The sequence below is a fragment of the Tamandua tetradactyla genome, chromosome 16 (assembly GCF_023851605.1).
Source record: "Tamandua tetradactyla isolate mTamTet1 chromosome 16, mTamTet1.pri, whole genome shotgun sequence".
NCBI lineage: Eukaryota > Metazoa > Chordata > Mammalia > Pilosa > Myrmecophagidae > Tamandua > Tamandua tetradactyla.
This window is the reverse complement of record NC_135342.1, coordinates 76,771,399-76,784,781: the sequence shown is the minus strand read 5'-3', so window position 1 is coordinate 76,784,781 and position 13,383 is coordinate 76,771,399. Positions and strand designations below refer to the sequence as shown.

Genomic DNA, 13,383 nt, shown 5'->3' with positions numbered 1-13,383 from the left:
GTGACTCTACCCATTTAAGATGGGTCTTGCTTAGTTTACTTGAGTCCTTTAAAAGGGGAAACAGTTTGAAGAAACCTCAGACACAGACACGTGGAGAACTGTTGCTTCAGAGCTGACAGAGACACAGATGTTTGAAGATGCTTAGAGTGCCAACAGAGATGCCTGGAGTGCCAACAGAGAGAGCAGATGTCTTAACACAGGCAGAGCCCAGCAGACATCACCAGGTGCCTTCCCATGAGATGCTAAGCAAGCCAGAACCCAGAGTTGTGTCTCAGAGGAATTAAGTGAAGACCCACAGAGGCTTAGAGAGGAAACCACTGGCATCAGAATCTGGAAGCAATGGAACCAGGAACAAGGATCAGCAGGTGCCAGCTATGTGCCTTCCCAGCTGCATCAGGCTTTCTTGAGTGAAGGCAACCTCTTGTTGGTGTCTTAAAAATGTGGAAATGTTCATGGCCTTAGAATTGTAAACTTGTAACATAATAAATTCCCTTTATAAAGGCTGCTCCATTTCTGGTGTATTGCATCCCAGCAGCTTTAGCAAACCAATACCCCCGTGGACACAGAAAGTGTCTGTGTAAGAATAGCTAACTCTTACATAGAATTTACAGTGTGCCACACAAAAGCCTGTACACAAATGTTCACAGCAGCACTGTTCATAATAGCAAAAAAGTGAAAGCAACTCAGGTGTCCATCAACAGATGGGTGGAGAAACAAAATGTGATCTATCCACTTGCATTCCTTCATTCTTTAATTGAGTTTCTACTTTATGTCAATCTTGTGAATGAATGAACTGACCAAAGTAAAGAACAAAGAAAGAAGAAGGAAAAACTTCTTCGTCAGTGGATCAAGGAGAAGGTAATGATCGGTCATTTCAGTAGATATTGGTTGAATGGATGAAGCAAGGGAAGGGTAAGAATTTCCAGAAGTACAAGACTGTACCAGGAAACTGAGGAAGGTGAGAGTTCCACACAGATCAAAAATGTAGATTGTTTAAAAAAAAGAAAAAGATAAGGGCAAAATATTTCAAATATGTTTCTTCAGCATTCATTTGCTTCAGCAGCAAAGTAACATGAAATTGGGAAATACTTCGGGGTTCCCATACAAGTTAAAATACAATATTCATGCTTCTGACTGTCTTAGACCAATCTTCTCTCTCCCCATTTCTCCTTCTTTCGCTCTCTCTACCCATTTCTCCCATCTCCCCCCTCTCCTTCTCTCCCTCCCTCCCACTCTCTCTCTCCTCCTATACCTCTTCCCTCTCTCCCTACCTCCTTTTTTCCCTCTTTTCCTTCCCTCTCTCCTATTCTCTCTCCCTTCCTTCTTCCCTTCCTTCCTTCCTTGCCTCCAGCAATCTGTCCAATCTTCCATCCATCCATCAATCTGATGCTTATGTTCATGTAGCAGCTTGGCTAGGTTGTGGTATCCAGTTGTTCGATGAAGCGAGCACTGGCCTGATTGTTACTGTGAAGGTATTTTGTGGATTTAGATCAGTAGTCAGTCAACTGCATCATGGGTGGTCACATCCAAAATCAACAAAGGGACTGCCTTCAGCAATGAGCAAAGTCACAGCCAATCAGTTGAAGGCCTTCAAGGGAGAACTGATGATTTCAGCAGTCAAAAAGGAGAATTCCTCTTTCTCTACTTCAGCCAGCCAGCTTCTCCTGGGGAATTCATTGAAACCTTTGGCAGAATTCCCAGCTTGCAGCCTGTGCTACAGAATTCAGACTTGCCCAATCCACATGGTCACATAAGCCAACTCCTATAATAAATCTCTCTCTCTCTCTCATATATATATCTATATATTTATCAGAGAGAGAGAGAGATTTATATATAAACAGTTGGCTCTGTTTCTTTGGAGAACCCTGACTAATACAGTCTTTCTTCTTTTCTTTCTTTCCTGCCTTCCTGCCTTTTACCCAGTGATCCCAGAGACACGGACTCACATGGCAGTTAGTTGCAAGGAAGTTGCTGAGTTAAATCCAGGAAAGAGTACATGATAAACAATAATACTTGTCCATGAAATACAAAGAACCCTCTAGAAGGAAATTCTTCTAGAACCCTTGTTCACATTTTAAAAACAAACAGTAAACAAATGAGTTGGACTCTTTGTTATTTTTATTTAAATCTTACTGAAACCAATTAATAAAACAGCGAAGAGTGGCATTCCTCTATTTGAAGGTGGGAACTTGGAGTTCAGAGCCCACCCTTTTGGCTTCCCTCTCGCCCATGTAGTGGCACAAAAGACAGCCCCGTGAACATTACTCAAAGCTAAGAAAGGCACTAAAGAACCCCAGTTTTTTTTGTTTTTTTTTTTTGTCCTGGAGGAAGGCACACACAAGCAAAGTTTATGGAAAGGGAAATTGTTAAGCTCTTGGCTCGAGTTGTTTAAAATGGAGAGAAGCAAGTTATCCAAATGTCACACCCTGATCCAACTGCATTAACATAACAATACACAGGTGACACTCTCATGGAAAACACTAGTAAGCAAGGGACTGACATACTGGGACTTAACTGTGCAAATAAGGGCAAAGGTATTTGCCTACTTGTCTTACAGGAAACGAATAGGCTGAGTTCAGGGTGGATTGAATATGGGTTACTTATGATGTTGCCAGGTGGAATTACCTGTCCAAATCTAGACACTTCTGTGCTGGTCATTATATTGTAAAGATATATAAGAACTCTAGATCCCCAGGAATGACAGATAAATTAGAAGATAAATAAGAGCGTGCATCTGAAAGGATTTGAAAGGTTTTATTGCACTAAAGTCAGCAGCGGATATACAGTATTACCAATCAGATACGGTCCTGCATGAACATGTCAGCTTTCTTGTTCATTAGACAAAGGCAGCGAGCCGAAGCTTGTACAACAGGCAACCCGCAAACTCGTGGGGGAAGGGTAACTCACCTGCCATGCTGCTGATGTTCACCAGCCTGCCCTTGGAGAGCCTGAGAAGAGGCAAGAATGTCTTCGTGACTTCCACGGCTCCAAAGAAGTTCACAGCCATGCAATGCTTGTAGTTGGCCATGGGAATGAGTTCCCCATCAGCTGGGAAGCCAAGGACTCCAGCATTGTTGATCAGAGCCCACAGTCCTGAGGACAGAAGGAATAGGTATGAGGATTTCCAACACTCCAGGCTCTGGAGTCAGAAGGGCCCCTTTGAGATTTAGGATCCTTGTCAGATACTTAAACCCACAGTAGTCAAAACAGCATGGTACTGTATAAGGACAGACATGTAGACTAATGAAACACATTACAATTGTAGGTAGTAATGTTATTTTGGATTAATTAATATTAATAATCAACATTTTAATAATAATTAAAGAATATGCTATGTAGGAATATGGCACAGTTGCTGACCCTCTTTCAGGAGCCTAGGTCTTCTGGTTTATAGCAAGAAATGCAGTGGAGTCCAGGAACGTCATGCAAAGGACAACATTCTTCAATTACATTTGAGCTGGGTCTCACGGGAGCAGAGTTGGCAAGAGTCACAGAAACAAGGGGTAGAGGCCAGAAGGGAATTTCAGTAAGAAGAAACTGTACATGCAAATACATGTAAATTATGAGTACATTATGCCCTGGAAACTACCCAGACTTTACCGAGTGGACCTGCATATAGGTGGCTTAAGAGGTCGGCAGGGGCCACTTCCTTGAGACTTTGCCATGCTGGTGAAAGTGTTTAGATTGCATTAGCAGCTGATAAGGAACCACCAAACCCTTAAATGAGGCAAAGCAAACCCTTTACCCGAGGTGTGATTCAAGGGAGGAGCCCAATACATAGCGACTGCCAATTTCGTGGAATTTTGAGTAAGTGGATAGCAGCATAAGATGTGCATGTCACAGAAATTCCTCTCCATGGGCCAGTAGTGGTGAAGGCAGGCCTGGCTCCAAGGAGGCCATTGCAGAGGCCCAGGACAGAGATGGTGAAGGACTGAGCTGAGTCATAGCTGCTTGGAGATGGTGAGAAGGGGCTGGGATAAGAAATAACTCAGGACCAGTAGGATGCAGGGAGTGAGAGTAAGCTGGGGTTCTGAATAGACCCCAGGCTGCTGGCTCAAATGACTAATTAAGTGACAATGGTGGTGTCTGGGATGTAGAATTTAGGAAGAGAAACTGATTTGCAATGGCAGCAGTGGAAAAAGGTAAATCTGGGATATAAGTGGTGATTTTATACACATATAGCTCTAGATGTCAGGAAAGATGGCCAAGTTGGTAATATAGATTTGAAAGTTATTGGCCTAAATCACAATGTTTTTCAACTCTGGCCAAACATCAGCATCACATGGGAAGCTTCAAAAAATGCTGATGCCTATAGGACCTCTTTCTAGAGATACTGATTTAATTTGATTGGGAGAAGGGCACCCAGGCAGGGCCAGCTTCATGGCACGAGGCCTGTGTAGTCACACAAACTGTGCTCAGGAGGGCCCCACATTGGTTTAATTCCCTGCTGTCACCACCTGAAATTCTTGGTGATTGAACAAGGGGTGCTCCACTTTCAGCATACACTGGGCTGAATTTATGGTGACCATCCGGGGCCCAAGCATCCTGGACCAAGCATGTTTTCAAACACCCCTGGTTGATTCTAATGCACAGCCAGGGTTGAGAGCCACTGGTCTGGAGAAAGAGAGCCCAGGAAACACATGGAGTTGGAAGTTGGGGGCTGGAGCCCTCAGGAGCTCTCACATTTATGGGGGAAATGGAGGAAGAGGTCCAGAAAGCAGTAGCTGAAAGATTGATCAAAGAGCTAGGACAACCAAGGGTTGGGGACCCAAGCCAAGGCATGGAAGGGTGACCAACACTTTTAAATACTACAGAGAAGTTAAATATCTGGAGTTTGGGATAATGTTGATTAGTTTTTTAGCCAAGTCACTTAGAGGGGCAGGATGAGGGTCGACATTAGATTGGAGGTGAGGAGGTGAAAACCAAGGGCAATGAGTGTCCCAAAAAGCTTGGTCTGGAAGTGAAAGGAAGGGAAAGGGCAGTAGCTAAAGGAGGACAGTGCATATGAAGCAGATTTGTTTTCTTTTAAGCTGGAGATGTCTAAAGCATGCTAATATTGGCGAGAAGAAAGAAATGACAAGTGCTGAAGGGTAATGATGGGAGAGTGACCTAGCAGATGTTGGAGGAAATGGGATGATGAATCCTCTAAGTTCTGTGAGAATGGGATCAGGTTGGATTCATCACTTAAGTCTTTACATCTAAGACAGTCCCTGGCATATGGTGGCCGGGAGGTGGAGGTGCCCTCCGGATCAGCAGCAGCCAGCGTGGAGTGGAGTGGAGGGTAATGGCAATTAGGGCTGGGACCACTGTTGGTGGGCGGGGGGGAGGTTCAAAGGAAGCCTAAGGACCCTGGCAGCAGAAGGCAGTACCTTTGCCTTGCACCTTTTCCACAACTTTCCTGTAAGCATCTTTTATCTGCGCTGGGTCGGTGATGTCAAGCTGGAGCACAGACAGGCGCTTGGAACAGGTTCTTCGCAGCTCCTCTGCTCCAGATCCTTTTTCATTCAGGACTCCAGTAAATACCGTGAAACCCAGCTGGTCCAGATACTTGGACAAAGCATGGCCAAAACCGGAATCGCCACCTGCAAAGGGTCAAAGTCATATGAAGTGAGCCGAAACCAAAGGGACAGGGACAATTCTTTGTCCTAATAGGAGACATATTATGCATATGTGATTTAAGATCACCCATGTTCTCTGAAGAGAGTGAGTCCTATGGGAGTTTCTTTATTCGCTAAGTGGAGAAATAGGTAAAGAAGACAAGACGGACACATTTCTCCATATGAAAAAAAAAAAGGAGGTGAGATAGAGTTTGGGCAGAGGTTGGAGGAATGTTAAGTGGAAGGGGAAGCTTGGGTGAAATCCAGGAGTGCCTAGTGGCCTTAGAGGAACTTCGAAGGGAAAACAGAGACATCCAACAGAAATGTTTAAATTATCAGTCTTTGCTGTGTCGTGTTTAATGTAACTCCATCACTCCATAAAATTTTCATCCACTACAGACTAATACTTTGGAGTTGATTTTGGAGATGTAACAAAATACTAGGTCCTGCTTCAAAATGAACATAGGGGCAGTTACTACTGCATTATAAAAGATGAAGACTGAAACCCTGCTGCATTGCCATTGGAAATGTAAAATGGTTCAGCCATTGTGGAAAACAATTTGGTGGCTCCTCAAAAAGTTAAACATGGAGCTCCCGGGGCCACGGCAGGGAAGCTCCTGGGTCCACGGCAGGAAACGGACACACAGCGTACCCCAGTCTGGACTGGCTAGACCATCTGCAAGACTCCGCTGCGATGAGATCCCCGAGCGGCGCGCGCTTCCCCAGGCCGCGGCGGCTGGCAGCTGGTGCCCCTCCCTCCCTCCTTCCCAAACCAGCTGAGAGTCTCGGAGAAGCAAGTTTCCCAAGCCACAGTGGCTAACGCTCCTCTTTCGTGGGCGGCTTCCCGGACCAGCTATGAGCCTCGGATCAATGGGCTCCCCAAGCCGCGGCAGCCGGCGACCGGTGCCCCTCCCCCGCGGGCAGCTTCCCGGTCTGGCGGCAGGTCTCGGATCGGCGAGTTCCCCAGGTCGCAGCGGCTGGCGACCGGTGCCCCTTCCCAACAAGCGGCTGCCCAGAGGGAGAGGAGGGAGTTTCCGACAGTGGCAGGGACTGGGTCCAACCAAACACCAATAGTGGCATTAATAAAGGAGCCACAACATCCTTTGCTGGTGGGACCCACAGACAGACAAGCGCCACCTACTGGGCAGGATAAAAAAAACAGAGTCCAGAGACTTCACAGGAAAATCTTTCAACCTGCTGGGTCTCACACTCAGGGAAATCTGATTAAATGTCCAGACGCCAGTAAAAAATAACAAATCACACCAGGAAAATTGAAGATATGGCCCAGTCAAAGGAACAAACCAATAGTTCAAATGAGATACAGGAGCTGAGACAACTAATTCTGAATACACGAACAGAAATGGAAAACCTCTTCAAAAACCAAATCAATAAATTGAAGGAGGACATGAAGAAGGCAAGGGATGGACAAAAAGAAAAATGGAAAGTCTGAAAAAACAAATCACAGAACTTATGGGAATGACAGGTACAGTAGAAGAGATGAAAAAAAACAATGGAAACCTACAATGGTAGATTTAAAGAGACAGAGGTTAGAATTAGTGAACTGGAGGATGGAACATCTGAAATCCAAAAAGAAACAGAAACTATAGGGAAAAGAATGGAAAAATTTGAGCAGGGGCTCAGAGAATTGAATGATAATATGAAGCGCACAAATATACGTGTTGTGGGTGTCCCAGAAGGAGAAGAGAAGAGAAAAGGAGGAGAAAAACTAATGGAAGAAATTATTACTGAAAATTTCCCAACTCTTATGAAAGACCTAAAATTACAGATCCAAGAAGTGCAGTGCACCCCAAAGAGAATAGATCCAAATAGGCGTTCTGCAAGACACTTACTAGTTAGAATGTCAGAGGTCAAAGAGAAAGAGAGGATCTTGAAAGCAGCAAGAGAAAAACAATCCATCACATACAAGGGAAACCCAATAAGACTATGTGTAGATTTCTCAGCAGAAACCGTGGAAGCTAGAAGACAGTGGGATGATATATTTAAATTACTAAAAGAGAAAAACTGCCAACCAAGACTCCTATATCCAGCAAAATGTCCTTCAAAAATGAGGGAGAAATTAAAACATTCTCAGACAAAAAGTCACTGAGAGAATTTGTGACCAAGAGACCAGCTCTGCAAGAAATACTAAAGGGAGCACTAGAGTCAGATACAAAAAGACAGAAGAGAGAGGTGTGGAGAAGAGTGTAGAAAGAAGGAAAATTAGATATGATATATATAATACAAAAGGCAAAATGGTAGAGGAAAGTATTACCCAAACAGTAATAACACTAAATATTAATGGACTGAATTCCCCAATCAAAAGACATAGACTGGAAGAATGGATTAAAAAACAGGATCTTTCTATATGCTGTCTACAGGAAACACATCTTAGACCCAAAGATAAACATAGGTTGAAAGTGAAAGGTTGGGAAAAGATATTTCATGCAAATAACAACCAGAAAAGAGCAGGAGTAGCTATACTAATAGCCAACAAATTAGACTTCAAATGTAAAACAGTTAAAAGAGACAAAGAAGGATACTATCTACTAATAAAAGGAACAATTCAACAAGAAAACATAACAATCATAAATATTTATGCACCAAATCAGAATGCCCCAAAATACATGAGGAATACACTACAAATACTGAAAAGGGAAATAGACACATCTACCATAATAGTTGGAGACTTCAATTCCCCACTCTCACCAATGGACAGAACATCTAGACAGAGGGTCAATAAAGAAACAGAGAATTTGAATATTACAATAAATGAGCTAGACTTAACAGACATTTATAGGACATTACATCCCACAACAACAGGATACACCTTTTTCTCAAGTGCTCATGGATCATTCTCAAAGATAGACCATATGCTGGGTCGCAAAGCAAGTCTCAACAAATTTAAAAAGATTGAAATCATACACAACACTTTCTCAGATCATAAAGGAATGAAGTTGGAAATCAACAATAGGCAGAGTGCCAGAAAATTCACAAGATTAGAGCAGAAATAAATGAAATTGAGAACATGAAAACAATAGAGAAAATTAATAAGACCAGAAGTTGGTTCTATGAGAAAATCAACAAGATTGATGGGCCCTTAGCGAGATTGACAAAAAGAAGAAGAGAGAGGATGCAAATAAATAGGATCAGAAATGGAAGAGGAGACATAACCACTGACCTCACAGAAATAAAGGAGGTAATAACAGGATACTATGAACAACTCTATGCTAATAAATACAACAATGTAGATGAAATGGACAAGTTCCTAGAAAGGCATGAACAACCAACTTTGACTCAAGAAGAAATAGATGACCTCAACAAACCAATCACAAGTAAAGAAATCAAATCAGTCATTCAAAAACTTCCCAAAAAGAAAAGTCCAGGACCAGATGGCTTCACATGTGAATTCTACCAAACATTTCAGAAAGAATTAGTACTAATTAATTTTCTTAATATCATCACATAGATGCATATTCATCCCAGTACTAAAGAGGAAAAGAACATGGCATAAAAGTGGCCATCACCCTTTGACCCACACCGTACCCTGCCTCTACAGTTTCAGAAATCAGAAGTCATTCTCACATTGATGGCACCGTGAGACCTTCCCGGCACACCTTGAGGGAGCTCTCTCATTGATAGTCGGAGCTATACTAAAACATCCTGTCCCCGAGACTCGGGGAACCAGGGAAATCAGAGGGTGTGATGAGAATCAACTTAGACATCAATCTGTGAGTAATCAGAAAAGAGACCTGACTTCCAAGCCTGGCCTGGGATCTGACTGCAAGTGTCACTGAGTTAACAGAGGATAAAGCAAAAGGTCAGAGGCTGACTGTGCAGGACTGACCCTCCAGGGTTGGCATGGGGCTGGGGAAATGGGCATTGCCCTATAGTGCTAATGGATGCGTGAGTCACACAAACATCTGCGAGGTGCTAAACTCTACTGCCATTTAAATGTTCACATCGCTTGACCTCCAAATCTCAGCTAGCTATCCTAGAGAAAGAAATACATACAAAATGGTGTTCTTCACAGCATTGCTTACAATGGCAAAGAAAGGAAATTGTGAACCAAAACAAGTTTCAGTATTTTATACAAAGAAATATAGTCATTAATATAAATCTTTATATTATCCATAGTAGAAAATATAACTTTACACTTTATAACATATTTTATGACGTAAAATAGTGATACAATTTATGCCCCCCAAAAAGGAAGGAGTGAATTCTACACCTACCTATGAATGGGAATGTAAAGGAAAGGATCTGAAGGAGAGACAGTGAAATGAGAACAGCAGCTACCCCCAAAAGGAGAGGCGACTTGGAGCACAGGGGATGACTTTGTCCTGCAAGGTTTTCCATTTTTGCTACAAGAAGCAACTTATTTTTTGCGTGTAGTTTTCCTCTCTCTCTAAAGGTCATGCCAATTTGAATGGAGACTGGCCAGCCCTGTGAAAGGAGGAAAACATGCAGCGGAGTCTGCCACAGCTGGGCATCTGCAAATGCTGTCAGAGACAGAGTGGAGCCGACACCCTCTGATAAGCTCAGCGCATCTGGTTGCCGTGGCTGATTCCATTTCACTTCAGCTTCACGTCCAGCTTTACTGTGTGTCCGTGCCCAGGAACGGGCCCTCTGCGTGGGCTTGTTTCCTGCCTGGGCCTGGCCAGAGGTAGAGATGGTGCCGTCTGAGGCAGACCCGAGTGTCTGGGCTACGGGACAGATACCTGCCTTGGTGAAATGAGCTCATTGGACTTCGGGTTCTATCGCAGCTGTGCCTCCAAGGGTTTTGGGCTGGACAAATCCAATTTCCGGGTCTGCAGTGCTGAGGCCAGATATGAGATGGTGGTAAGATCACCAGAAAGTGGACACAATACTGTGTGGTCTTTCCCTGGACAGCCCCAAATGCCATCCATGGTCAAGTCTGCCTTGTTGAAAATTATTCCCCAAATGTCTACAGCAGAGATTATCATTCTCACTCTACATTTGACAGAATTGGAAGTGAGAGAGGCCAAGGTCACGGGGACAGTAAGGATGGGCCTGCACTCTTTGTCAAAGCCTAAATCCAAGTCTGGGGTATTTCTTCACACTGGACAAGCCCCCTTCTCCTTTCCCTGAGTAGGCAAAAGGAAGGTGTGGGGAAGCCAACCCCTAAATGGGCCCTTTGCCACCCAGCAAAGAAGGGATAAATGGAACATGCTCCTGGGTCTTTTGCACACTCCTGAGCAAGGCCAGGTCTTCCATGGAGGGCACGTCCCGTGGATTTTAAAGCTCACAGCTGCCCATGCAGTTTGGCGTGATATCAGGAAGCCAGCATGTTCCCTAATTCAAATGCCCCCTCTGCACTGAGAGGCGTTCTGCAGGGTGGAGATGAAAGCCGCAACCTCCTGCCTGGGCGGCAAATAAATACTCAGCAAGGGCGTCTGCCTCTCCCTCGAGAGCTGAGGAAGGGCAGAAAGGCTCAGCCCCACAGTGGACTATTCCCTGTACCCAAAGTTGGAGTCCAGGGTGTGTTCCCCCAGGCGAGGTGAGGACCATGAACTCTGCACCTCTCAGCTCCTCTTCTGGCCGTGCATCCCACAAGCACTTTGACATGGTCAACGCTATTGGATGTGCCCCATTTATGACACTGAGGGCTGCCCCTCCCCACAGAGGTCCTTAGGGTTCTAAGTGTCCCATGCAAGCCCATCCCCACACCACAGCTGTGGGACGAGCGTCCATCAGCTTTTCTCACCAAGAAACATGGGATATGGCAAAATACCAGTCAATTTTCAATACTGTTGGGTCCAGGACATTTAAGCCCAAGATGCAGTGAGGGGAGCGGTGTCTTCTATCACATGCACGAAGATGTAGGGCAAGAGCTTCTGGAGGGTAATAAGAGGCAAAGCCGTAGGTGAGGGCAGAATCTCTAGGTCATACAGTATGAGACACAGTAGGAAAAGGGTCTTCTAGGCTGAGGACAGCTCGCCAGACCACAGACGCCCTCAGACTCCCCACTTCCTTACAATAATCCCATCATTTTTTTAAATTAGTGGTAGTGCCTTGCCTACATGTCATCTTTTTCACTTATTATAGACACTAAGGCTATTTACCACTGCTTTTGAAGCCAGTCTGGCAGTTCCTCAAAAAGGCTAAACATGAAGTTGCCATAAGACCCACCATTTCACTCCAGGAGAACTGGAAATATGCATCCATGCAGAAACATGGATCTAAGTGCTCGGAGCAGCATTATCCATGAGAGCCCCAAAGTGGAAACAACCCAAATGCCCCTCAAATGACAACAGATAAGCAATATGTGGTCTGGCCCTACAATGGAATATTAGTCGTAAAAGGAGTGAAGTCTTGATACACACTACAACACGGACGGTCCTTGAAGACTTATGCTGAGTAAAAGAGGCCAGACACATGCAAAAAATCACATATCATTGATTCCATTTATATGAAATATCCAGAATATGCAAATTCATAGAGGCAGAAAGCAGATTAGTGGTTTCCAGGAGCTAGGGGCGGGGGGGGGTGGGAAGTGACTGCTGATGAGTACCAGTTTTCTTTTTAGGGTGACAAAAAAGTTCTGGAATCAGATAGTGGTGATTGCAAAACTTTGTGAATATGCTAAAAACCACTACAATGTACACTTTAAAAGAGTGAATTTTATGGTATATGAATTATTCCTTGGAAAAAAATACTATTTGCCGCCCACTAAAAACCAAAGGGTAGTTTCAACCCCTCCCTAATGTCCACCAGCTTTCCAAAGTTGCCACAAATGAGCAACCAAGATAAAACAGTTTATTTGCTATGAAAAAGCAGCTTCCATACAGATTGCCACCACCTTCCTTCCAGCCAAATCGCTGCAGCATATTCCCTTCCTTGGAGAGACCCTCATGCCCCAGGATTCTGCGTGTATCCCTTACCTTCCTACACGTTGCTTCCCCAGACTCTTCCTACCCCGCCATCATGATGCTTCTCTTTCCCCAAGAACCCCAGCAACTACCAGCCATCAGTAGGGCACCCATTCTCTTCCTTGGGGAAGGAAAGCAGATGGGGAAGGGCTGTTTATCATGACCCTGGGATCTGACAAGCACGCCGCTGGCACATTACATGAACGTTGTCCCAGGCGGGTTTTCCTGGCAACAGACTCTGACAGGGAAAAGATGAGCTGAAACATGCTGGAGGTGAACGTATGAAGAAAGACTGAAGTCTGTGTAGCTGCAACAAAGACTTCAGTCGACCCCATGGGACATCTGGGGCCGGGAGGCCCATCAGAATCATCACCAAATGTGGCAACGAGGCTGAGCCTTGTACCCCTGCATGGAGTTGTCACGGAGGCAGGCTGTCCCCTTGGACAAGGTAGCTCCCTCCTGCCAAGGGCAGGTCCAGGGAGGGACGCAGCTGGGAGCCATCAGCAGGCAGTATCGCCTCTGTCCTGAAGGGGGCAGCATCCGCTACAGAGGCAGGAAGCCCCTGGCAGGAAAGGAGTGTGAATTCATTGACCCACGCTTCGTATTTGCTCAGAGGATCCACACACCCCCATGGTCTGGACTGCCCCGTAAAGCTGTTGACTTTCTCTAGGTTGTACATTTCAGGTTGGGGAGGTAGGTCCTGGCCACCTCTGCCTCTCATTCAGGGAGAAGCTTCTGGAGTCAGTGGTGCTGCTGAGAGTGAAGACTGGGCTCTGACTCACCTTGAAGTGACCCAGGAGCCGATGCCATCCTGACTGCCACTGCCCCAGTGCCAGCAGAACCCGGGGCTCCTCCCAGTGGGCATTCATGGACTCACAGTGAGAAGATGGACAGCG

At 45.0% G+C, this 13,383-nt stretch overlaps 1 protein-coding gene across 1 annotated transcript in view; it reads right to left on the bottom strand.

Moving 5' to 3' along the window:
* HSD17B2 (hydroxysteroid 17-beta dehydrogenase 2) overlaps positions 1 to 13,383 on the bottom strand; it is a 70,684-nt gene that overhangs the window by 18,603 nt on the left and 38,698 nt on the right. The window contains exons 2-3 of the mRNA XM_077133663.1: positions 5,370 to 5,582; positions 2,908 to 3,093 (exon numbers count right to left, since the gene is read on the bottom strand). Of these exons, the coding sequence (XP_076989778.1) occupies positions 2,908 to 3,093; positions 5,370 to 5,582 (399 nt within the window). The remainder of the gene's footprint in view (positions 1 to 2,907; positions 3,094 to 5,369; positions 5,583 to 13,383) is intronic.